The 23204-nt window shown below is 43.1% G+C and overlaps 2 protein-coding genes across 8 annotated transcripts in view; one reads left to right on the plus strand and one right to left on the minus strand.

The window, feature by feature from the left end:
• Positions 1–23204, plus strand: part of LOC118300126 (protocadherin-1) — a 216149-nt gene that overhangs the window by 30315 nt on the left and 162630 nt on the right. For 4 of the 6 annotated variants that reach the window (XM_047336868.1, XM_047336859.1, XM_047336867.1 and 1 more), the window contains exon 2: positions 13656–13772. The exons of the other annotated variants lie outside the window; for them this stretch is intronic. The gene's annotated coding sequence lies outside the window, so the exon portion shown is untranslated. The remainder of the gene's footprint in view (positions 1–13655; positions 13773–23204) is intronic. 6 annotated transcript variants of the gene reach the window in all.
• On the minus strand, positions 1821–7636 carry LOC118300129 (protocadherin-10-like). 2 transcript variants are annotated; one of them, XM_035624237.2, is made up of 4 exons: positions 4805–7636; positions 3898–3959; positions 3693–3805; positions 1821–3292 (listed from the first exon to the last, which is right to left on the minus strand). In XM_035624237.2, the coding sequence occupies exons 1-4, from the start codon at positions 7349–7351 to the stop codon at positions 3021–3023; spliced, it is 2994 nt and encodes a 997-aa protein (XP_035480130.2). In that variant the 5' UTR covers positions 7352–7636; the 3' UTR covers positions 1821–3020. The 2 variants fall into 2 exon arrangements, with proteins under 2 accessions (XP_035480130.2, XP_035480131.2); XM_035624238.2 differs by lacking the exon at positions 3693–3805 and having other exon boundaries at positions 3083–3292.

Below are 23204 nucleotides of genomic sequence, written 5' to 3' on the forward strand. Positions count from 1 at the left end.
TCATAATAGAGTGTAGACCTGTGCAGCGGCTAAATGACCATGCATAAAATAGCAATGAACATAAACATATATTTGGATTTTCGGTTTTGTGCAATTGCAGCATTGCTTCTTTGGGTTTGAGGGAGAACTCTGTTGGTTATATCGTTTTTTTTTAAATGTTATATTATATGAAAGTCCTTTTAATTTAATTTGATCTTATTTGTAAATTGTATTTTGAACTTGCAGTACTGGGAGAAATGGATTTTTGTTTGTGACCTCATAGGATCGTCGCTGGTCTGTTGCTCTATAATCTGACATGTATTTCCATCAGTATAGCGTAAATGTATAGGTGAGCAACAGTTTTGTCCCAACATGTTTAATTGTTTTTACAAATTATTTTAAAATATATTAGATATTTAGCAATGTCAATACAATACAATGGTGGAAATACAATGGTTGGATTCCTAATATTCATCAGGCTGATCAGTCAGGGAAGGTTAGTTTCTCCAGAGGAGGTTATCTGCGGGGAAAGGCGGCCTCTAGTGGCAAGAAAAGGGAAACTCTTCTGCTCAGCTCAAGTTGCGGAGGCTGGTTGTGGATTACTGGGTGAGAATCGAGTGAGATAAAGAGAAATTAATGAACACAGACTGAGCTCACGGAGCAGACCTTCACATGGCAGAGGAGCAGGACATATGCTGGGCTCCTCTGCTTATCGCACAGGGGACCTACTATGTCTGCTAAGCCCCCTATTCTCGGTGCTGGTTGTGATAAAGATAAGTCATGGCACGATCATCCGTAATTATTGGCAAGGGTGTGGTTGTGGGTCTATCTGGGTTTGTTTATTCAATCCTGGGGGTCTCTAAATGACAGGGATATAACGTACATTTTTTGGGGGGTTTTTGGACCAAAGGTTTCATGTCTCCATCTCGACTACTCTTCGAAGAGCTCAAAATAAATCTTAAACTGGCTCATGGCACCCAGTTCTTTTAACAAGATGTAGTTCACTGGGGCAGTCAAGCCCGAGATTAACCCACCCGTCTGCAGTAGCTCGGTTAGAGGGTGACGGATATTATGCGATAATCTCCACAGCAGTAGTTTGAGTTTACTGACTGGAATTTCTTGAGTGAAGGTTTAATGACACAATGAGTTATTATGAGTCATAACGCAGTAACTATAACAGTTTCTCCTCCACCGCAAGCGGAATATACACACGTATCCCTGTTATAGAGTGAGGATACGAATGATTCTCTGACTTTGATTTCTGGATTAAGAAAGAGGGATTAGGTCAAGGCTGCCCTATGACTCAAACTGGGTAGTGAGGTTGACATTTGGCATCACCCTAAACCTGCCTTAAACCTCTGACCCCTGGAGTCAGAGCTCAATGTCAGCATTAGTGCACAAATTAATTTACAAGGAGCTTTATTTTAGTTTTTTTATTCTGTTTGGAGAAAGCCAGTAAACTCATTGTGCTCCTGCCACATATTGCTTACATTGGATCTGATAAATGTATGGAACGCACACTTGTAACTGTAACAGTGATGACATATTCATGTTATATATATATATATATATATATATATATATATATATATATATATATATATATATATATATATATATATAAAGAATCCCATTGTCTTCTTTTGATGGGTTAAACAAATTTAAGTTACAAACATGCGTTCAAAGTTTTGTAGTATAGTGTAGTGTTTTTCCCAATGTGAAATTGAGGATTGATTTTTTTTTTTATCCCTCTAGCAGTTGTTTCATTACCACAAGAGTGAAAATGAGTCTGTTTTGTCAAATGAACAATTAAGACCAAAACAAAAGAACAACAACTTCACTTTCAGAGTTCAGGGAATATTTATTGATATCATAACTAAGGATACACTGCATACAGAGAGATTATTGGATTGACTGTGCAGTCATGTGTAGCCATGAAAATCAGACTCTATGGTGAATACGCATCTGTACCAGTGTTTGAAACTTGTGTCTTAAAAATAAAATAAGCAAAGAGATGTGCGTTGTTTGCGGGAACCCGACAGGGGCGGCATCATGTCACCCGTGTTATTGTCCTTCTAAATGTCATCAACAATTATTTTAAGTCATATAATCACACACCTGATTGGTGCGTTCATTGAGGCAACTGCTCGAACCAAGGCAGACAATGCTTTTCCTTGTCACACTCCCTGAAGCTACAAGGTTGCATTTTAATGTACATGTACATTTGTTATTGTATTTCAAACAAATCTCCTAATTTCCTCTCTATTGGTTGTGTATTGTGCCTGTGGATTACATTCAGCCTTTTTAAACATGTCACTGAATGCACCCAAGCATGATGATGATGATGATGATGATGATGATAGAAAACTAGCTGATAAGAGCATAACAGTTCGATCATCCATTTATGATCTACTTGTGAATAACAACGGGCACAAAGATGCTTTGTTGTTGCATGTTGATGTTTCTTTTTCTTTCCACAGGTTTCTCGATAGAAACCTCTACTCTGAGAGCTGTGAAATATAAAGTTTATTGCTAGCATATTTAGGTTCATGACTTTCACAGCAGCATACACTTAGTACAATTGTCCCTGTACACATCATAAAGACGTATCTACACAAAAGGGACATGGTATCTGGACGACCTTTGTGTAATGGACACTAAACCGCTGAAACTCCTAATCCTTGTTCGTACTAAACATTGGCCATAACTTTAGTGAGAACCAGCGGCCTCCAAACAAATCAAATCCCATTTACCCAAGGTCACTGCTGCTGGGAAAGAAAGGAGAACAAAAACAACAACTTTCTCCTGGTGTTCCACTTCACGGCCCACATTGCTCTCTTGTCTTAAAAAGTCCATCTTTGCTACTCGGAGAGCACTTGGAGAATTTTAATTGAAGTATTATACTCGTTGCATGGAGTGGCATTGAATTCAACTGGGAAAAAGGAGAAGTACAGTCTGTCAGGCTTCACATTTATAGCTATGCATTAGAACTTGTACATGGCACACGTGTCGCACGCAGAATACACAACACAGGCGGCACATCATTTAAAGATGGGGTTGCTTATGAGACCATCGTCTCCGTCGAAAGATTGTTCGTAGCTCGAGATGAATCTCTTCTTCTTCCCGAATGTGGAGAAGGTGTTGTACACGTCCAGGTCCCCCCTGGGCGCCAGCTTCAGGGTGCTGTAGCCGGACGTGGTGCCGGGGATGTACACGTTGTGCTGGTAGTCGGGCGGTTCAGAGTGGGGCTGCGTGTACTGAGGAGTCCACGAGTAGTTGGGAGCCGCCTCCTCCTGGAGAGAAATCTTGCAGTCTGTAAAATGCGCATAAATTACAGGTTTTTTTATCAGAGGATTATTTCTGCACAGGCCTCGTATTTGCATGCAGTGTACTCGATCTGAATGAGGTGCTTTTTAAAGGTGTCTTCTTCATTTCAGCTTTTTCACACACAAAAGAAAGAGCCCCAAAAAATAGAACTTATGGCTTAAGTAATCCTCATGTTAATGCATAAAAAAAAAATCCCCCCATTTTGGGGCATGGTTTTATCTGCTTTTCGGTTTACCCTTTTTTTTATTTCAGACTAAATCCTTAAGCACACAGACGACCCCCCCCCCCCCCCCCCCCCCACACACACACACACACTTTCCCCTTTCATCTCCTCTTTCATGTGAACAATAATGGGCCCAGATTGCACAGTTGCCACCGACCTATACCTTTCATATGGTTTCCCCACGTCCAGTACTGCGGTGCCAAGGAGCAGGAGAACCCATCAGCATCGTATTTCTGTTGACGTGAAAGAGTGCCCTCCATGTTTGCTGAACTGTACCTAGGAGTACAAAGAGGCAGTGTAAGTTGTCTTGGGACGTGTTTGTGTATGAATCGTCGGGTGTGTATGGTCACCGGCCGAACTGTATTCACCTCTTGTATGCCGAGTTGCGTTGGTTCTTGGTCAAAGTCCAGTCCTTGTTTGAATACTTGAGCTGTATGGTTGAAACAAACCAAAAAAAGAACTCTTAGTGATCAGCTCAAGAAGAACAGGTGCGATTCATTCATGCCACTGATGCAGTCGTGCATATATGCACGGCTAAAGGCATCGGAAATGGGCGACTCTTTTTGACTGACACGCCATTTTGTCTGCGTAGTGAAACAGCTGTAAAACTTGAGGGGAAGCTCGTGAAATTTGTTGGAAGGTTGACACTTTTCATTTTTTTACTCTGACAAATTACGTCATAGACTCAGAAATGCAATGTCATAATACCTGAGAGGATGTCAAATACAAAATGAGTTCTGTGTATGAATTGAATTTTTGGATACTGCTGCTTTTGACAAGAGCACAAATACATTTGTGGCACTTCAAATGATGAAGACACAGATTTAAGTCTGTGATAGAAAGAGATAACTTTTTTTTTTAAATCGCAGAAACATCTTTTACGTCAGTGTCACACAACCTGACACACTGTAATAATAAGTATGTTGACACAGCATGTGAATTGGGGGACTTCTTCTTCTACTTCTCGAAAAGGACAAAACTAAAGGAGTTAGCAGCAGTTGGAATAACAAGTCTGTGGTATCTGATTATTAGTATGAAAAAAAATGTACAGTCTGACAAACCAAAATAGATTTGAACACACTAATTATTTAAGTGTACTGGATCATAATTAGCGCGACCCCTAGTGTTTAAAATGCAGTGTGACGTTTACGCACGTAGTGAAACTTCCTTTCTAATATAGACACATCATTTGGGGCTGAGTGCAATTATTAAAGTGGCTGATATGAGAAAAACATCCCTCCTGTCACAATGCTCCCCTTCGCCCTAGTGCGTTACCTCGTTTGGAGTTGCTGCTCTGTTGTTGGTCAGCTCGTTGCGGTCCAGTGCGCTCCAGCCCGAGGTCAGGTAGTCCGTGCTCTTGGCGTTGTTCTGCTGGACCGACATCACCGGGCTGCACGGCTTCAGGAACATGAAGTCGCTTTTGGACGATTCCGGCGTGAGGCACATTTGATAGCAGTAGACCTGCGGCAGGGCGCCGTTGCCGCTGGCCTCTGCGCAGCCGGACGCGCCCGCGGACATCCGGACGTTTAAGTTGGTCTTTTTGAACATCTCTGTGGCGGTGGGCGCCTCCGAGCGAGGGCGGCAGCAGCAGCAGCAGCCGCCGCCGCCGCCGACGGAGGGGAAGTTGGACTCCCTGTCGGACGGCCTGCCCTTCAGTCTCCGCACTGCAACCAGGACAATAATAGCCACCAGAAATGTGAAGGAGATTGCGCCCAGGGACACGATTAAGTACAGGGCGAAGTGGGAGCTGTGATGTGGGATTAGTGACAGGTCATCCAAATCGGGCCGCGAATCTGGCAGGCTGTCAACCACTGACAGGATGATGGAAACCGTGGCCGAGAGCGCTGGTTGACCATTGTCCTTCACCAGGATGACCAGTCTGTGCCTCGTGGCGTCCTCCCCCGTCAGCGGCCGCATCGTCCTGATCTCGCCCGTGTACAGGGCGACGCTGAACAAGCTCGGGTCCGTCGCTTGGAGCATTTGGTAGAAGAGACGCGAGTTTTGGCCCGCGTCCGCGTCCGCCGCGCTGATTTTGGTGACGAGGTACCCGGGGTCCACGGATCTGGGCACCGCCTCGCCGGGCGCCGTGTCGTTCCGCGGCACCGGCACCGGCGCCACGATCACGGGCGCGTTGTCGTTTTGATCCAAAACAAAGACGTTCACCGAGACGTTGCTGCTCAGGGGCGGGAAACCGGCGTCCTGCGCCCGAACGGTGATCTGGAGGCTTTTCAGCCGTTCGTGGTCGAAGGAGCGCAGTGCGTAAATGTTCCCGTTGTCCGAGTTCACGGAGACGTACGTGGACACCGACATGCCCAGAATGTCGCCTTCCACTATAGAGTACGAGAGGTACGCGTTCTGACCGGAATCTGGGTCCTGGGCAGCCACCGCGCAGATGGATGCCCCCGGTGCGTTATTCTCGGTCAAATACACCGTGTACGAGGGCTGTTTGAAGTGAGGCGCGTTGTCGTTCACATCGGACACCTGCACTAAAATAGTTTTGCGAGTGAATAGAGGTGGCGAGCCCATGTCTCTGGCGGTGAGGGTGATGTTGTACTCCGCCACTGCCTCCCTGTCCAGAAAGTCGCTGGTCACTAGTGTATAGTAGTTCTTAAAGGAGGAGTGGAGCTGGAAGGGAACCTGATTGGGAATCTCGCAGTCCACATTCCCGTTTTCCCCCGAGTCTTTGTCCATCACGCTGATGACGGCGATCACCGTGCCCGGGGGCGCGTCCTCCTGCACAGGTGTGGACACTGAGGTCAGGATCACCTCCGGGACGTTGTCGTTTCTATCCAAAACGTTCACCAGCACTTTGCAGTGGACCGCCACGGCGGAGGGCCCTTTGTCTTTGGCCTGCACGTAAATTTCGTGCATCCTGGCCTTTTCGTAATCAATCACTCCCTTGACTTTGATTTCCCCCGTGCGCGAATCCACGCTGAAGAGCTGGCGCACTTTGATGGGAGCGTGGCCGCTGAACGAATAGGTGATGTCAGCGTTGGGACCCTCGTCCAGGTCGGACGCGTTGAGTTTGATGACAACTGTGCCTTTGGGCGCGTTTTCCGCCAGTCGCACTCTGTAGAACGACTGATCGAACACGGGCGCGTTGTCGTTCGCATCCAAAACGGTGATGTCAATTTGCGCAGTGCCGGATCGCTCCGGCGCGCCTCCGTCCACCGCTGTTAGGACCATTTGATGCGCACCCTGCTGCTCCCTGTCCAGTGGGCTTTGCAGGACGAGCTCTGCAAATTTACTGCCATCGCTGCGCGTCTGTATGTCCAGGAGGAAATGCTCGTTTACACTCAGCAGATAGGTGCGCAGCGAGTTGGACCCGACGTCCAAGTCCTGCGCGCTCTCCAGAGGGAAACGGGACCCAGGCGCAGCGGACTCCGATATGTCCAGATTGAACTCGGTCCACGGGAAAGCGGGAGAGTTATCATTGACGTCCAAGATTTCCACTTCCACCCTGTAAAGCTCCAGAGGGTTTTCAATGACTACTTGCAAGTGGAAAGAGCAGGACAAACTCTGCTCGCACAGTTCCTCGCGGTCGATTCTTTCATTGACGAATAAAACTCCGTTTTCCAAATTCACCTCCACATATTGCTTCTTGGCGCCCGAGACTATGCGGAATCTGCGCGCGGACAGCTTGTCCAAATCCAAGCCCAGGTCCTCCGCAATGTTGCCAACAAACGCGCCGTGCTCCAGTTCCTCTGGGATTGAGTAGCGGATCTGTCCCCGGACCGCGTCCAAGAAGCAAGTGAACAGCGCCAAACGGCACACTGCGTGCCATTTCCCAGACGGTCCTTTCTCCCTTCCTCGTGTGTCCATCTGTAGGCTGAAGCGACGCCGCAACTCACTCCAGCGACAGGGACCTCACAATAAACGATTAAAGCACAACTGCGCAAAATGCAGTGTGGGGGGAAAAAACTTGACCATGGGACTGAAACAGCGACTGTCTGCTTGGGGAGGAAAGAGGAGAGAGACTGGGATGTGCAAGGGCTACTCAGATTAGCGTGCGTTTTGTGTGACTGCGTGTGCGTTTATTATTGGCCCTACTACTTCAGCAGAGGGGAAACAACATCTGCTCGGATAATCTTTCCTGCCTATATAGCCCGATCAAATTCATGTCACAGCCTCTAGGCTTTGACCGCAGGTCAAACATCCTTGATTCAGTCCCCCCCCCCCCCCCCCTGAAATAGAACACTGCAGCATAATCAGACATGAACAAACCCCTCATGCACCATATTCACTCTAACTTCTAAAAGTTACAGTTGTAGCCTTTTCATTTCTCAATGAAGCTTGTTTTATCTTAAAAGCTTTACCGATTTGGTTCAAAGCTTTTCAATAAACCCCACTGTCATAACAAAGTGGAGCATGTGCAAAGAAGTCACTATATGGAAATCCGTTCATTTATGTTATTTCTCTAGAGGGTGCGAGAATTTCAGTTGAACCAGAAAACATGGGGGAGAAGCATCATCACAAACGAACAAAGCGCACGGAATAACCAAACAGTAATCACAGTGGTCCTTCAGAAGAATACATGACCTGCATCAGAGCATTTTCAAATGAGAAAAATGAAAGTTGCATCGAATCATTATAGAGCCGGTTGCTATAAGTGCATGGTTAAATGACTAAGAAGTCTCTAAATAGCAACTTGAAGTCTTTTAGTTGGGAAATTGTCCTGAAGCTATATTCGCAAACACCATCAGTACCCTGGTGAGGATTGCAGTAGTTTGAGAACAGCCCTTTCAGCAGTGTTTTATCATTTAAACAGAGCAGTTGTATTTTTTTACCGTGCACCTCAATGCACATTGAACCCATTTTGCTCTGAAAATCCCCCCAGTTCCCCGGTTGGAGAAACGCACAACACAATCTGTCTGCGGGAACGAAGCTGCAGCAGATGGTGAGGTTTTTCCATGGGCTCATGCTCTTTTTAATTAATGGAATGGAGATTAGAGGGCATTCTCCCTGGATCATTAGTGAACAGAGGAATTAAGACATTTTGTGCGGAATAATCCCAAGGCTATCCATGTGATGCACATGTGGTTTTCTCTCACCGGTCATATTGACCTGCTTTCCGACCGCCTAAGTGCACGGCATCACTTACGCACTGCAGGAACTGAGTAGCTGGGATAAGGGGACACAACCACCACATTTAGGGATCAAAAATACAAAAGAGATTATCCCCCTGTCACTCTGCCTCGTTCGCTGTCTCTGACACACACTCACACACACGCGCGCACACACCCACTGTGACTCACTCAAGGGTAAAAGTAGAATATCAATCCCTTTGTCTTTAACTACTTTTCCAGCTTTAAAACTGTGGGATTAAGAGTAGGTTAGCCTATATTCTGCAGCTTTTAACGGTTTTAGTCGTGCATTCCCCCTAAAAGGCCTGTTGTTTTAACATGGTCTGAGTGCAACTAATTATTTAAAAAAAACATTGCAGATGTTCTGCACCACCTGGTATGGAGAGCCAAAAGCAAAAATGACGTTTAACATGATTGACTGCTATTGTTAGGAAGGAAATACAACTACTCTCCTATTTGTCTTGCCTCATGCAGCATGCGGTGTAGAAATGCACCTTCTAAATTCCTGCTATATTAATGACAAAGATCTTTTGAGAAAAAATTAGATGGTCTGAGTTGATCAAGTCCGCTCAATAGAACAAATAACATTACCAGAAATAATGATTTTTGGCTCCAGTTTGGATATTCCGTCTGTAAACATAGATTTTCATTAATAAATTACGCAATTCATTAGTCTGCAAAAATCAATCTGGATATTACCTCATGCGCATGGTTGACTGTTTTCATTATCAAAGTCTCTGTTGCACCGAGAAAATCTAAAAAAAGAAAATCAGTGAATGATTTTTTTTTCCACAGACATTAGTGATAGAGCCTGAATTTATCAGCATATAAATACGCTAGGCTCTAGTAGGTATCAACCACAGATTGGGTCTATGCTGTCCATAAAGTAACTCCACTGTTTTTTATGTGAGTCGGCCATCCCTCCCTGCCTCTTGTAAACTGAGCTGCACATGGGTTTTCATGAGGTCATCACCTGCATTATTAAACCAGGCCCAGTGTGGGTTTTTCTTTTTTTCTTTTGAGTACTTGACATAAATGTCACTGAAAAGAGGGACAGGTGAGCACAGAGTTGTTATTGAAGTGGTCACCTGGAAACCTGACACCAACAGTTGGCACAGAAAGCCACTGGGATCAACGTCACCGAATCCCTGTCTGGGTAAACCACAGTCACAGGCATGCGAAAGGAGCCTCTTACTCTCTTCCACTTATTTCCATTTCATACATAGAGAGAAAACTCGCATACAATTTGATGTGCACTTTGTAGTTGGATGTTAAGTCTTGCCACATGTGAAGTTCACAGAAGGGAGCTGACGGAAACGTATGGCAATGTCATGATTTATCTTAGCTTGTATCCATTTTCGATAACGTACTTATAATGTCTCCTTAATAATATTGTCTCCACTAAAGCTTAAAAAATCACAGAACCACTCAAGCACCCTTTATAACCGATTCCTCAAATTGACTGTCGAAAACGTGGCATCTGGTAAAAACAAATTCTTTTTTGCAGGACATCTGAAACAAAATCCATTCATTAACGACTGTTAACATTTACAGCTTGCGAGAGGAGGTTTGATAGCACAGGCTGCTGGAAGAAACCGTTATCAATAATTTGTTCACATTCTGTTTTGCAGGTGACTGAAAGTGACAACCCAATGACCCTTTACTGACATTTTTATCATTTGCGACTGCAGAATTAATGGTTTATTAAAAAGTTAGAGCCATCGCCCTTTATTAATGATTTACCAACATTTATAACCGCTGACGTGACGGTTTATCATAATGCGAGAATCCTCTTTTAATGCCCTTCTAGCATTTATAAGTCATGACTCGTGGATTTGTCTCCATCTAAGTCACCACGTCAGCAGGTATATTGTTGTTACTGTGAGTCATTAATAAAGGCTGATGGCTCTATAATATGTCATGATATTCCATCTATACAGTAACAAATGTTATTAAAGTCAGTAAAACATGTTCACAGGATAATCACATTTATTCATCTGTAATTAAATATATCTTTCAATGGTCCATCACGTTTGCAGTTGTAAATGTTAATGTTAAAGATAAATGGATTTCGGTCCAGGTGTCATGAAGCCTGGATGAAATAAAGAACTTCAAATACGGAGCAAATACAGTATCATATTGGTGGAGCTTCCATCACCTTACAATCCTTATTAAGGCATTATAAGTATAACTGATCAGTAAAGCATTAGTAAATGTTCTATTAACTATTAATAAACACATCTGTTTCATGTCATAAACAGTTTAGAAAAGAATGCTACCTTATTAAAAGCTATTATCAAAACTGAGGTATCAAACTGCACAAAGACGCACAAGCATGTTTTGCAAAGCTTTCCAGCTCAATTATTACTGTTTCCCAATCTTTGTGGTCTGTTAAAGGTCATATCTTTTTTCAGTTCAAACAAAACAAAAACAAAGCTGTCAGCAAATCAATTATTTCAATCTGCATGGCTAAATTTTAATGAGCACATCACTAAAATCTGTGCAATGTGGGTTCAGAAATCAAAAACCACAAATCCTTGGTCACACCTGCGTAACAAAATAGCTTTTTCCTCAGACTGCCCCATGGTTACAGCAGGTTTAGGGACAGATCATGAGCACGGTTAGGGATAAGGACTTGAGTCACTGCTGACTGTTGGCAGGACACAGGGTGCAAACTGCTTTTCTCCGACAATGAAGGTACACTTACAACCAACCATCCTCCCTGACCTCAATGTATCTGTACCTGATACTGAGAGTTACTGCAGAGAAACCCTCAAAGAAATGGCTACAGTACAAGTACAGATATCAGCACCACACCAGGCCATGAGGACATTTCTGCCTGTGAGTAAGTAAGTGGCTCATAAGACACAGACTCAGAGATTACAGAGCAATTCAGGTCAGTCCAGTATATGGAGAGAGACAAAACAATTACCCCGCCAACAAGCAGATGTCTTTGCGCCGCAACATGCCAACACCACGCATCAGTAGAGAGACTGCTCAGTCTGTGTAGCATGAGCTTCTTTCCCAAGAGGACGGACTGGTAGACAGCCAATTTGAGGATCCTCTTCTCTCTCGCGGAGATCATTACTTTTGCAGGGAAAAGAGAGGCCGACTGCAGACAACAGTGGAGTCTGCTCTTGACTGACTTTGAACTGCTGTGCCGACCTATCGAGAAGGCTCGGCACTCGCAGTGTGTTGCAAGACTGACAATGTTTGCATTTTTGCCGTCATTTTTTGCAGTTTGATCAACAAAATCACAGTGGTCAGTTTTTTTTTGGTTCTTATTTTTGAAAGTAGAAACTGTCCAAAATGCTGTTTAGGACAGTTTTGATTCATCGTCACAAAAACGTAGCACTGTTGTCTCATACCAGGAAGATTGTGTGATCAAACCTGCAGGTCTACTTTACCTTTCTGTGTGGAGTTTGCATGTTCCCCCTGTGTTAGCGAGGATGTTCTCCGGTTTCAACCCGCAGTCCAAAGACATGCAGCTCTGGGGAATTGGAGACACTGAATTGCCTGTAGGTGTAAATGTGTATGTGAATGTGAATGTGTATGCTTGTTTGTCTCTGTATGTGGATCCTGTGATGGCTTGTGCAGGCTAGAGAATAGCTGCAACTTGCTTAATGTGAGCTGGGATTGGCTCCAGCACCCCCCCCCCCCCCCCACACACACACACACCACCACCACCACCACCACCACACACACACACACACACACACACACACTGCCCCATCACCCTGCAGCCCTCAGAGGATAAGCTGTGTAGCTAATGGGTGGATGGATTAAATAAATGTGACATTGACGGATTCAAGACAATTATTTAGAAAATAACACTATAGCAAATTCTGTGAGCATATACTCAACACAGAAAGGCTGTGATCAATATATGCTACACTTGCAAGTTGTGGTCAGTCTTATTTTTCAGCACATCCCCCTGCAAGCAATACTCGTACTGCAACTTGAACGCAGCGTGTGGACACTACAGGACATTTAAAAGTCTTGGCTATTCATTTTCTGCAAGTAAAACAAACTAACTAACCATTTATTGTTTCCGCATTATATCAGGCAATGGTCAACCTATGTACCTACGGTAAACCCTAGGTGATTATTTATTTTTTTAATCATTTATCAGGACTTTGCTTGCATGGACAATGGCTTAATTCCACAAATTCCTCACTGTCCTGTCCGTGTTGTTGCTCCCGGAAAACAAATTACACATTTATCATTCTTGGTAGATCACGTAAAGTGATCTCCACTAATTACAAACTCCTTTAACCTGAGCAAAAGGTCTACAGTCGGACTGACAGAGGAACTAGAAAACAACGGTGTGCTGTACAGTGTGCTCTGCCTGTACGTGAACAGACTTTTTCACAGGCGTCGCTCAGACACGTCACAGTGGGAAAAGCAGGGTGTGCAAATAATATCAACAACTCATTTTTCCTGCTTTAATTGCACGGTGGCTGGCTCACTGCCACATGCCTTACAGACACATCATTAAAAACTATTAATAACTAGCATTAGGCCTATTAGTACGCCATTGGAGCGAGAGCCCTGGATTCACAACCAAATTGATGTATTATCAGGTATTATGGGTTTTTATTTCTGCTGCAGTCACGTTCAGTGGCATTTTGCGTTTGCAATTGGCAACTGCAAAGCTAATCTTGACCTCTTTATGCACTGTTACAGTAGTATCTTCATTTCAAAAGCAATGCGTCAATTAACTCATTCTTTATTTTGCATATAAAACCCACAGCAGCAAAACAACAAGTGCAGTTACCGCACACGAGCGGTCGGGTGGTTTTGGACTTGACAAACCAAACCGGTTCATGCAATGGTAAAAAAATGGTGTCATATTATTATTATACTAAATCCTGCCTGAAGAGGTTGCTCTCACAGTGATCATTTCAGTATAGAACAGCAGTAGTGGAGCCAGCAGCCTTCACTGAAACTGAATCAAACTTGCTCGGACACTGCTTTGCCTGCAACTGCATCACAGTTTTTTCTTTTTCCATTATTTCCCCCACATTTTCACTGTCACGCAGGCGAGATCATGGCTCACACACGGGAGGCCCGCACCTTCTCCGCCAGCTGCCCTACTGAGTGAAGGGGTTTAAGGGACCGTCCACGGCGACACCCATCGCCTTCACGAATTTTCAATGGTGAGCGAAGTGTTTTTGTGTTGTCTGTGGACGCAGTGGTGTGTCGGCTGGACTATATGCACAGAGAGTTTGGTTGTTTATTCTGATTTAGAGGAGCAGGTAATTGCTCCGTGTTCAACGGTCTCTTCTGAGCAAGACCACAAATCTTTTTTTGAAACGTTTATTTGTGCCTCTCTGTCTGAGGAATAGCGTTCAGTTGACAACACCTAACTGCAGTAAAACCGCTGCAGTCTAATACAACAGCAGTGGAAACAATATAATATATAATACCATATTTATAGTATTGGGATATAATCCTGAGAGGTATTTAGTCTCCCACACTGACATAAATGCACATTTCTCAGTTACAGGCAATTTGATCCAACAACAATCGGCCTACAAAATGGCCAAAGTCGAATCGACCCCTCTAGTTTAAGCAGCAACTGATCAATATAACCTTGATGAAGGAAGGAGCTGTCGCAAAGACCGGTGTATGAGGCTGCATTAGCATTAGCTGGGCATACATAATAAACTGGCAAGTGACAATCTGCCCATCATATTTGCCCTGGCTCAGACAGTGCCAACAGCGCCCCTTAGTGTGAGAAGAGAAAATCTGTTCTGTCCTTGGTTGTTGAATTTTCAGGCCTCTGGCCCAGTGCATTGAAAATGTGTTTGTGACTTTTAAATTAATTGTCTAACACTACATTATAAAGTAAATGTCATTTATTTTACGCCATTCTCACCACTGTGCACTGCTTGGATTTACCGATCTGCACGCCTTCCTGGTTCATTTTTTACATGCTGATTTGTTCCCGGCTTTTAAATTTTACTTGCATCTCAATATTTAATTCACCTTTTAATACAGCAGCCTGCTTCTTCATTTTTGTTTTTTTTCATTGCCTGCTCCCTCAATCTCCCCTCTCATCCCCTATTGTAGCAGCCCGTGACAATCAATATACGGCAATTATCAAACAAAGCAAACCTAAGTCAAGTTTTTCCCCCTGGGCTTGGTTCTGGTTCTGCCGACACTTCTCCTCTCTGAAGTGTGGCCTGCCGCTCTGATGCGATCACGTCAGTGCTTCAGAGCAAACATAGAGCACTAATGGTAAAAACAGGGTTTGGTTAGTTGGACTGCTAACACACAAACACATACACATTTATAAAACAGGAACTGTAATAGCTTTTATAAACTTTTTTATAAACTGCATAATTGTTACTTTCCAGCTATTTGGTAATATATTTAGATAATAGAGAATTTTTAATTTATCATCATCCCACCAATTTCTTTTATGTTAAAGTAGCTGTTTGTAAGTTTTCTTGTCTCTTGCAAAGAGCCTCAACCACTGTTGCATTTATGAGACAAGGTTATAATGTTCCGTGAGTCCAGGGATAGAAATAGAAGTTAATATTGGCGTTTGGTGTCCACTGTTGGAGAGAGCTCTTGGTGAATATAGGAATTTAGTTCGATCTCACGTTTCCTCTACATTTGTATGGAAACAGCTGCTTTTGCTCAGGTTTGGTATATATATATATATATCTCGATAGCAAAACATATAGTCCCTTTAAGCAAGGCCTTGGATAGCCAATCTAAAATAATAAGCTACGCCGTGTGTTTCTGACTCCGGCTTTTATCAATGATTCAGTCGGCACTTGTGATACGAGGGAAAACACCTGAGGGCTTCAAAGAAAATTGCATTCTGTAAGATGCCTGTGATAAAAATGCTATATTCCCATGTAACAGAACAGCGCGCTGATAGACACAAACTTATAACCTGAAAAACTGCAGTTTGCAGAACAAGTTTCCTGGGGGGAAAAAATGCACAAATGTCTGTGCATATCCACCCAAAGAGATACAAGCAGCATTTCATTATTCACCAAATCAGATAGAAATAAACGAGAGCGCACACCTCAGATGCTGCCTCACCCAAAACTTGTATTTCCATCTCCATCTGACCTACATATTCTTAAAATGTTATGTCCTCGTGAAGTTTTGCCAAGTTTTAAGATATGGCTCGAAATGTCACATTTTGTCCCTATGGTGAAGAATCCTTCGAAAAAATTCCTGCGTCTAGATTCGGATCTAGATTCCTTCCAAAATGTAATCACCTGTTACCGTGGAGACAATAACCTCCTTGGCACAGGTGTAAAATAATAATCACAATATATGGACCCACGGAGTTCAGCACGAGACCTTTACCCCACTGATTCCTGGTGTGATATCTGTACTGTCTCCGTTATCCAAATGTAAGATTCTGGGGGAAAAAAGATATAGCAGATTTTATACCTCACTGCATGAAACTACCAGGGAACATTTCTGTGTGGCAACACAAGTCCAGTGTTTCAGTGGCACTTAAAACGGAGTTGGCAACTCGGTGAAGGTAAACTGTTTGAGAGGAAACCAGACACACGAGTACACCCCTCCATATTCTTCCTCTTCCTTGTGTGATGATTATATTTTAACGCCTGCAAGGATCTACATTCCAAACCACACATTTAGCTGTGAACTAAAATGCCAATCCAATTAGTAAGGTATATTGAATTTCCAGTCGTTGTACTGCTGGATTGACTCTAATGGTTTTATATTAGGAGCATTACATTATGCAATATGTGTGTCTATTTTTGATCTGGGATTATAGAATCCTAAAAAATCTGACATCCTGAAATGTAATGTTTGTCAATGTGTTTTGGTAGTGTTTACTGCCAAATGTCATGTCACTATTGCTTCAGTGTTGCCCTGGATACCACTGAATATCATACTGAATTAGACATCAGCTCCCACTGTGACTGATGTCTAATTCAGGTGATTATTTTTCAATAGTTGATGAGAGTTATGATGCATGTACTCTATGCGCATCGTGTCTTGATTTATCTTTTCACTCTGACGATCCTCTGTTGCCACCTTTGGATGTCCTCTTGACGTATCGTCTCATATCCCGTCGTGTTGGGAAATGCGACACCATCTTTATTCATCAAGTCGTGTCAGTGTGACAGTTTGGTCATTTCCGTCAACCGGTCAGGGACCCGTATGTCCTCCCGGATGAGGTCACACACTCTGTAGTTGTGTCTCCTCTAAAAATCCCTCTGCAATCGAATAAACACAATAGTTTTCTGGTGTCAGTGCATTTAGATTCGATGTCTGTGAGCGGTGTTTGTGTGAATGTCGCACTTGAAAAATGCCTTTTTCTCTGTCCAAGATGTCTTTCACTGAAATATGCAACTCAAAATGCTCCTTAAAAACCACACACAGGCACAGTCTGACATGCAAAAAGAAGATTAAGTAAAACATCTGTGCAGTGAAGCATCATTATATACCCCTCAGTTGACCAGTAAGCTGCGAGTTGCAGCCTGAGAGCCCCCTCTGAACGAGACCCCTGTGCCCGTCTTTAGCCCATGTGCCATTCACCATTAATACTTGTTGCAGCAGCGCGGCTCTTCCCCTTCCGCCCTGCCTGCTCACTTGTACTCAGTCTACCCTCAATTGCTGTCACTTGTGTCCTAAAGGCTGTCATCTCCACTTTGTGCTCCATTGCCACCATGTCTCCTCCACTGCTCTATTTTCTCCAGTTCAGTCAGGCTCGTGGCTGTTTGTCAGTGGAGGCAGATAGCCCCAGTTATTTGGTTTCGCTGTCTGCCACCCTGTTGCTATGCCACTGCATCTTGGCTCCAGTGAGACATTTCATTATCTATCAGTGCCTCAGCAAGACCACATTTCTTACAGCATCACCTCGCGCTCATCGCTTTGCACCGCTTTTGCTCCGTTTAATGAACAAGCGCCATCCTATCTTGAGACATCTGCAGGGTACATAGAGGTATGCATCCCTGTATCGTGTGCCGTGAAACAAAATGTGCTTTGTTTGTATGTTGTAAATAATGGCAGTTCATTTCATATTTTCTTAATTTGATAAAAGCCCCTTTATGTGCTCCATAATTTGAAGTGATAACTGTCAAGAATGCAAGGCAAAATCGCACCTGTAGAGGTCAGCATCTGTCTAATCTTTTAATAAAGGAATATGGATATTATGTGGGTAGATGTGCTTATGATTCGGCAATGTTGTTTTGGGTCCTCTTTTTTGGCACTAAATATTAATGTTTACTTTTGGTTATTGTTTTTCAGCAAACACATTTGTGTAATTAGAAACTAAATTAATCTTGAAACATATGATGACACAACCATGATGACAGTGGTGAAGGGAGAATGTAAACAAACATTGTTTTGTTCCTTTTGCACTTCAATGTAATTAATATGTTTGTGTCCGTCCTTGTTAGCGTTCATGACACACAACTGCCAGTTTTAAATATGATGATTCACAGTTTTTAGCTGGAACTCATCAAAAGTCAAACACCCACTGGCTTTTTGCATTTACATTCCTGATTAGCCATTTAAGTGTGTGTCATTTAGACATTTCAAAACATTTAATAGTGTGTATATGCAAAGTGTACCATTCTACAGTTTATCAAGTACCTCTCCCACACCTTTTTTATTCCCTCCTCAGTTTTATCTAACCGGTTATAATTAGCTGAAATCCCTCAATGTCAAAACATGCCAAAATGGCTTCATATCTAAATTTGTAAATGGTCAATGCCTCAGGTAAAGCCTGAGACATATAAATTAATTACCAATCTTTGCAATTTAATTAGCAAATTAATTTGCACCGAAAAGTGGCACAATTTTAATGGCTGAATGCCAGACGAGTATATTTCTCAGATGTGGGCCCTAGATGAACACTGCATGATCTAATCCACTCTGAGTAATAGGAACATCCCTTGCAGATACATACACAAATAACCCAGTTGACACGTGTGTTTAATTGGCGAGGTCACGGTGCTGCTTTTCGACGGCGCAGCTGCTGGAGTAGGTTCGGCTTCAGTGTCATGTTCAAAGGGACTTTGCAATGATACGGTGTAATATAGATGCAATATCAGTCAGCCTCCAGTTCCCCGGCATAGCAGACCTTCAGGTTCCTGCTACCAGAAATCAAAACATCAACCTTTCATTCATCAGTCAGCGTCCCTACCGCTGGGCCACCTGCACACCCCCCCAGGAGAGTTTCCATTGCCAGTTGTCAGCAGGACTTCGGTTTTTGAAGTGTTGGTGAATAAAACGGTAAACTCCTCTGCCACCGTGTTAAAAAGTGCACAGGTGCTGCATGGGCTTCCACTGAAAGCCGACAAGGATTTTTTTCCTTTTCTTTAAATAAATCATATAGCCTAGGACAAACAAATGCACTGTGCTGAGCTATATCCCCACTGAGGAGGCTCTTGGTTTAACAACAGTGTGCCATTGTGGGGAACAGCAGTTGACCATGTTGAAGACCGATTCAGCAGTTTGAGAGAGATTCTTTCCCCCCTTTCCATCAAAATTTAATGTCCAACAGTTGAATTAAAACATATTCACTGTCCCCCAGTCGACATTCAATACTGTATTATACTTTTACTATTATAAAAAAGATTTCTCTTTTACATTACAGGATCATTGACCGTGGCACAGTACGGTATGGCATTTGTTTATTGGATGAAAATAAATCAACACACAAATAGGATTACAAATTTAGTTTGAAGCTCTTTCGTCCATGAATTGTTCCTGTTACCAGTGACAGGTTGACCACAGAGGACACGCCTCCCACCCACCTGAGCCTATAAAAACTATACATTGTTGGAGGAATCAAAACCTGGATTAATATTAACACCAAAAATCTAAGAGTCATTTCATTGTCACTTATCTTTTTGGAAAACATTATTTTAACAATTGTATCGGTATCCATTTCTTTTCAGCAAATGATAATAACATTTATTCTGTTAAAAATAAATCAAAACAAACACATTGGAACTTGACGGCTTTTGTCAGCGATGAGGCTCTGGGAGTACACCAGACCCCCCCCCAAAAATCCACTAGAGTAGATGTGACCGAAACCACAAAAAATATATAAGAGATATAGACTTCCGGCTTTAGATGGAAAGAAATCAATGGAGTAAGTTAAATGACATCCATAAACTCACTAAAATCTGTAGAGGCTTTCCTTTGCTTGAAAGGACACATACTGTAAAAGCAATCCACGGCAGTGTGCAACTGGATAAACAGAAAGATCATTCAGCGTGTTGGGTTTGTATGGAGGCAGTCAGTTGAGAGATGTAGTTCAGGTTGGAGGGCTCGCTGAGTAGGCGGACAGGTATTGGGAAGAGGCTGCAGAAAGCAGGAGGCAGAGCCACAAATCCTCCAACAGTTGATTGCCTGGGTGGGCAGTGTCGGAGGCAATCCTCCCTGCCCTCCTCTTTGCTCTGGCATTAGGCGACTGCTCAGTGGAGAGCAACTGGCAAGCAATGACCCTCTCAGCAGGATGACACACTGCGGGGTTTTCTCTAGAGGAGGAAGAAATGGCGCTGTGGCTGACCGCAGAGGATATCAGGGCCGTTTAGATTTTTCAGCCTTCATCCCATCCCGGGATGTTTATGATCCTTATTATTGACAGAGAGAGAGAGAGAAAAAAAGAAAAACACCATACATTTGTCACTGCTGAAAACTGCATTTACTTTTTTTTCTTTTCTTCTTTTTATTTTTGAGCAAGCTGAGGATGACGGTCAATAATAAATATTTTATATATTTTTTTCTTCTGGGACTTCTGTGATAATGTGGCTATGCAGGTACAAAAGTCAGCGCCTTTTCTGCTGTTTGATGAACTGATTGTATGTAATGTAATATTCAAAATATGATTCACCCCATGTGCCTATCCTCTTGTACATACTGCTTGGTGATATGCACCTGTGGACCAAAAACGACAGTTGCTGTAAACAGTATCATTATGTGCATTTGCCAATTTACAGGGAATTGATGTGCACCGACACTTACTGAGCCACATGTGTGTTAGTGTCGTTACTTTTTATATTCAGGTATAATTTACGTGTTACCGTTATTTACACATCAGTTGAATATTATTTTATTTTGCAGGGCAATATGTATGCTGGCAAATATGCAGCAAGTTCTCACTAAAAATTCCATATCAAACTTTTTCAGGATATGAGCAAAAAAAAAGGGCTGCAGCGATTTGACAGAAGCTCAAAATCCTTGGCCTTCTATTTTTCACAAACCGACGTATATAGAGGATTATCTACAGGCTCTTGATGAGATTATAATTCACTTCGTCGTAACAGTGCTCATTCCAAATTACTCACTCATGTTTCGTTTCGTTTTTAGCATTTAGAGACTTAATACTGAATATCGGAGTCGGATGAGTGCAACCCATAAATCTCCCACATCAGGCGCACATCCAAATGTCAGGTTTGGAGAGACGGAGGCAATCTCTGGTTCGCTTTTCTTGCACACACACATACACTTACACACGTACACACTTCTGTCTTTGTGAGGACCTTCATTGACATCATTCCTTCCCAAGGCCCTTACCCTAACATTAACCAATCACAACTTTATAGGGACCGGTCGAAATGTCCTCACTCCGTAAGGTCCAATAGTCATATTGGTCCTGACATAGATAGAAGTAGAAGTACACACACACACACACACACACACACACACACACACACACACACACACACACATGCACAATCATACTGTTCCGTCAAAGAGCAACCTGTATCAACAAGCAAAAACAAATGGCAGTTATCAAGATGAGGAATGCTGATAATAGGTTCACCTTCTCTGTTGACCTAATGGGGGGAATCAAAAGCATGGGCTGAAACAGATTGCTGAATCGATATAAAGCACTTATCCTGATTGAGCGCTCCTACAGGGACAACAGTGTTAAAAAAGGGTGAGGCGGTGAGCTTGCCTTTTATTCCCCCGCCTCTCTGCTGTCTCCCTTCACACAGCGTGCGATCCCTGCTACAGAATTACATTTTGTGCTGGCTCAAATAAAATCCTTCAAAGTGGGGGGGCAAAAAACCAACAACATTATGATGTGGACCCAGTGTATTAATCTTACAACACGCATCGTACAGTAATGAACAACATATGTTTGCTCTAAATTAGTGGTGATGCGGCTGTCAGGTATGATACAGTACGTACACTATTATCCCTCCGCTCTCCAAATGGAACATGGCCCCTAGCCTCAAAACACGCCATCAAGTACAAGGGTCCATCTGCCAAACGCTGAGCATTTGACAGTTCATCAATAACGATGCTATTCATAACTTGGTCGCAACACAACAGCCCAGGGACCCGGATAGATAAGAAAATATTAATCTCCTCAACAAGTCAAACTATTGAGCAGCATTAAAAAAAATCAACAACAACATCATTTGCAATCAAAGGACAAGGTACTCAATCAGCTGCAGTATCACATACCACAATGTGTGCTTAATAAGGTAATGCCTCAGTGTAGACTGTCATTAAAATAGTTCATCAATGTGATACTTTGTAAGAAAAATTGAAAAGTGATACCCTAAGACTGTAGGAATAACAGGTACCTGCTGTGCTCACTGTAAGTCTTAACACATCTTAACCTCCGCTCCAACTTTTCAGTTTTTTCGAATCAGGGTTATCGAGCACATGTTGTCCGTCGCTCCAATGACCTTCGTCGCCGCGGTCCAGACACATGTCCCTGTTCCGATCGGGGCCTTTGTCGCTTTACCTCGCAAGTGCAAAAAATAAATCCAACAGGCTGCTGCCTCTTTGCCTGATGCTCTCCAACAACAAGCTACTTAGTGACGTTTTTGGCAAGCGGAGGCTGCCCTTTTAACAGCTAATGTATGCAAGATGTGACACTGGGCGCTGTCCAATAAAATTAACAACCATTTTCTAATGGATGCAGGTCAATTTGTCCAATCATGTTATTTAAGTCTGTTACAGTTATTCAATGCTAATGAAGCTAGGTAAATAAATCCGAACCCCCCAACTCCTGACAAATTGAACAAGATATAAAGCACGCGATCGCACAAGCAATCATCACTTTAACGCTGGATTTTCAAGTCCTCTCACAGCAATGAATCGTTCACTGGATTATTTAACGACTGGAGAAGATGGCCTGTTGTGGATCCAGTTCATTACGTTTGTTTGGGGGATGTCTGGGATGGAAGTGTAGCAGCATTTTCAAGGGAACTCTGTTGTGTTACCAGTAGGAAGGGGAATATTTAAGTGAACAGTGAACATTAAGACTTTCTGTGTGGGACGGGGCCATGGTCATGTTAAGTCACAAGGAATTTCTCCATCATTCAATTGACCACAGATCTCTTTAAAGCCCCACTGTGTTCATTTTTTGTAATTTTTATGGCTGCATCTGGTGATAAAGTTGCAAACAGTTGCAGTTTCAGTTTCTGTCGCAACCGACAGGGGACACCTTATGGTGGCGCACCGCTCATTCCATTTCCGGTTTCCGGCAGTGCTGAAAATTCATCGCGAACGTGGCGTATTCTGGACCGTTTTTGTGCAACCGTATTCAACACGACGTAGCAAACATGGTGACTCACACGTCCACCTCATGTAACTATATTTAACTCATTCAA

The sequence above is a fragment of the Scophthalmus maximus genome, chromosome 2 (genome assembly GCF_022379125.1).
Source record: "Scophthalmus maximus strain ysfricsl-2021 chromosome 2, ASM2237912v1, whole genome shotgun sequence".
NCBI lineage: Eukaryota > Metazoa > Chordata > Actinopteri > Pleuronectiformes > Scophthalmidae > Scophthalmus > Scophthalmus maximus.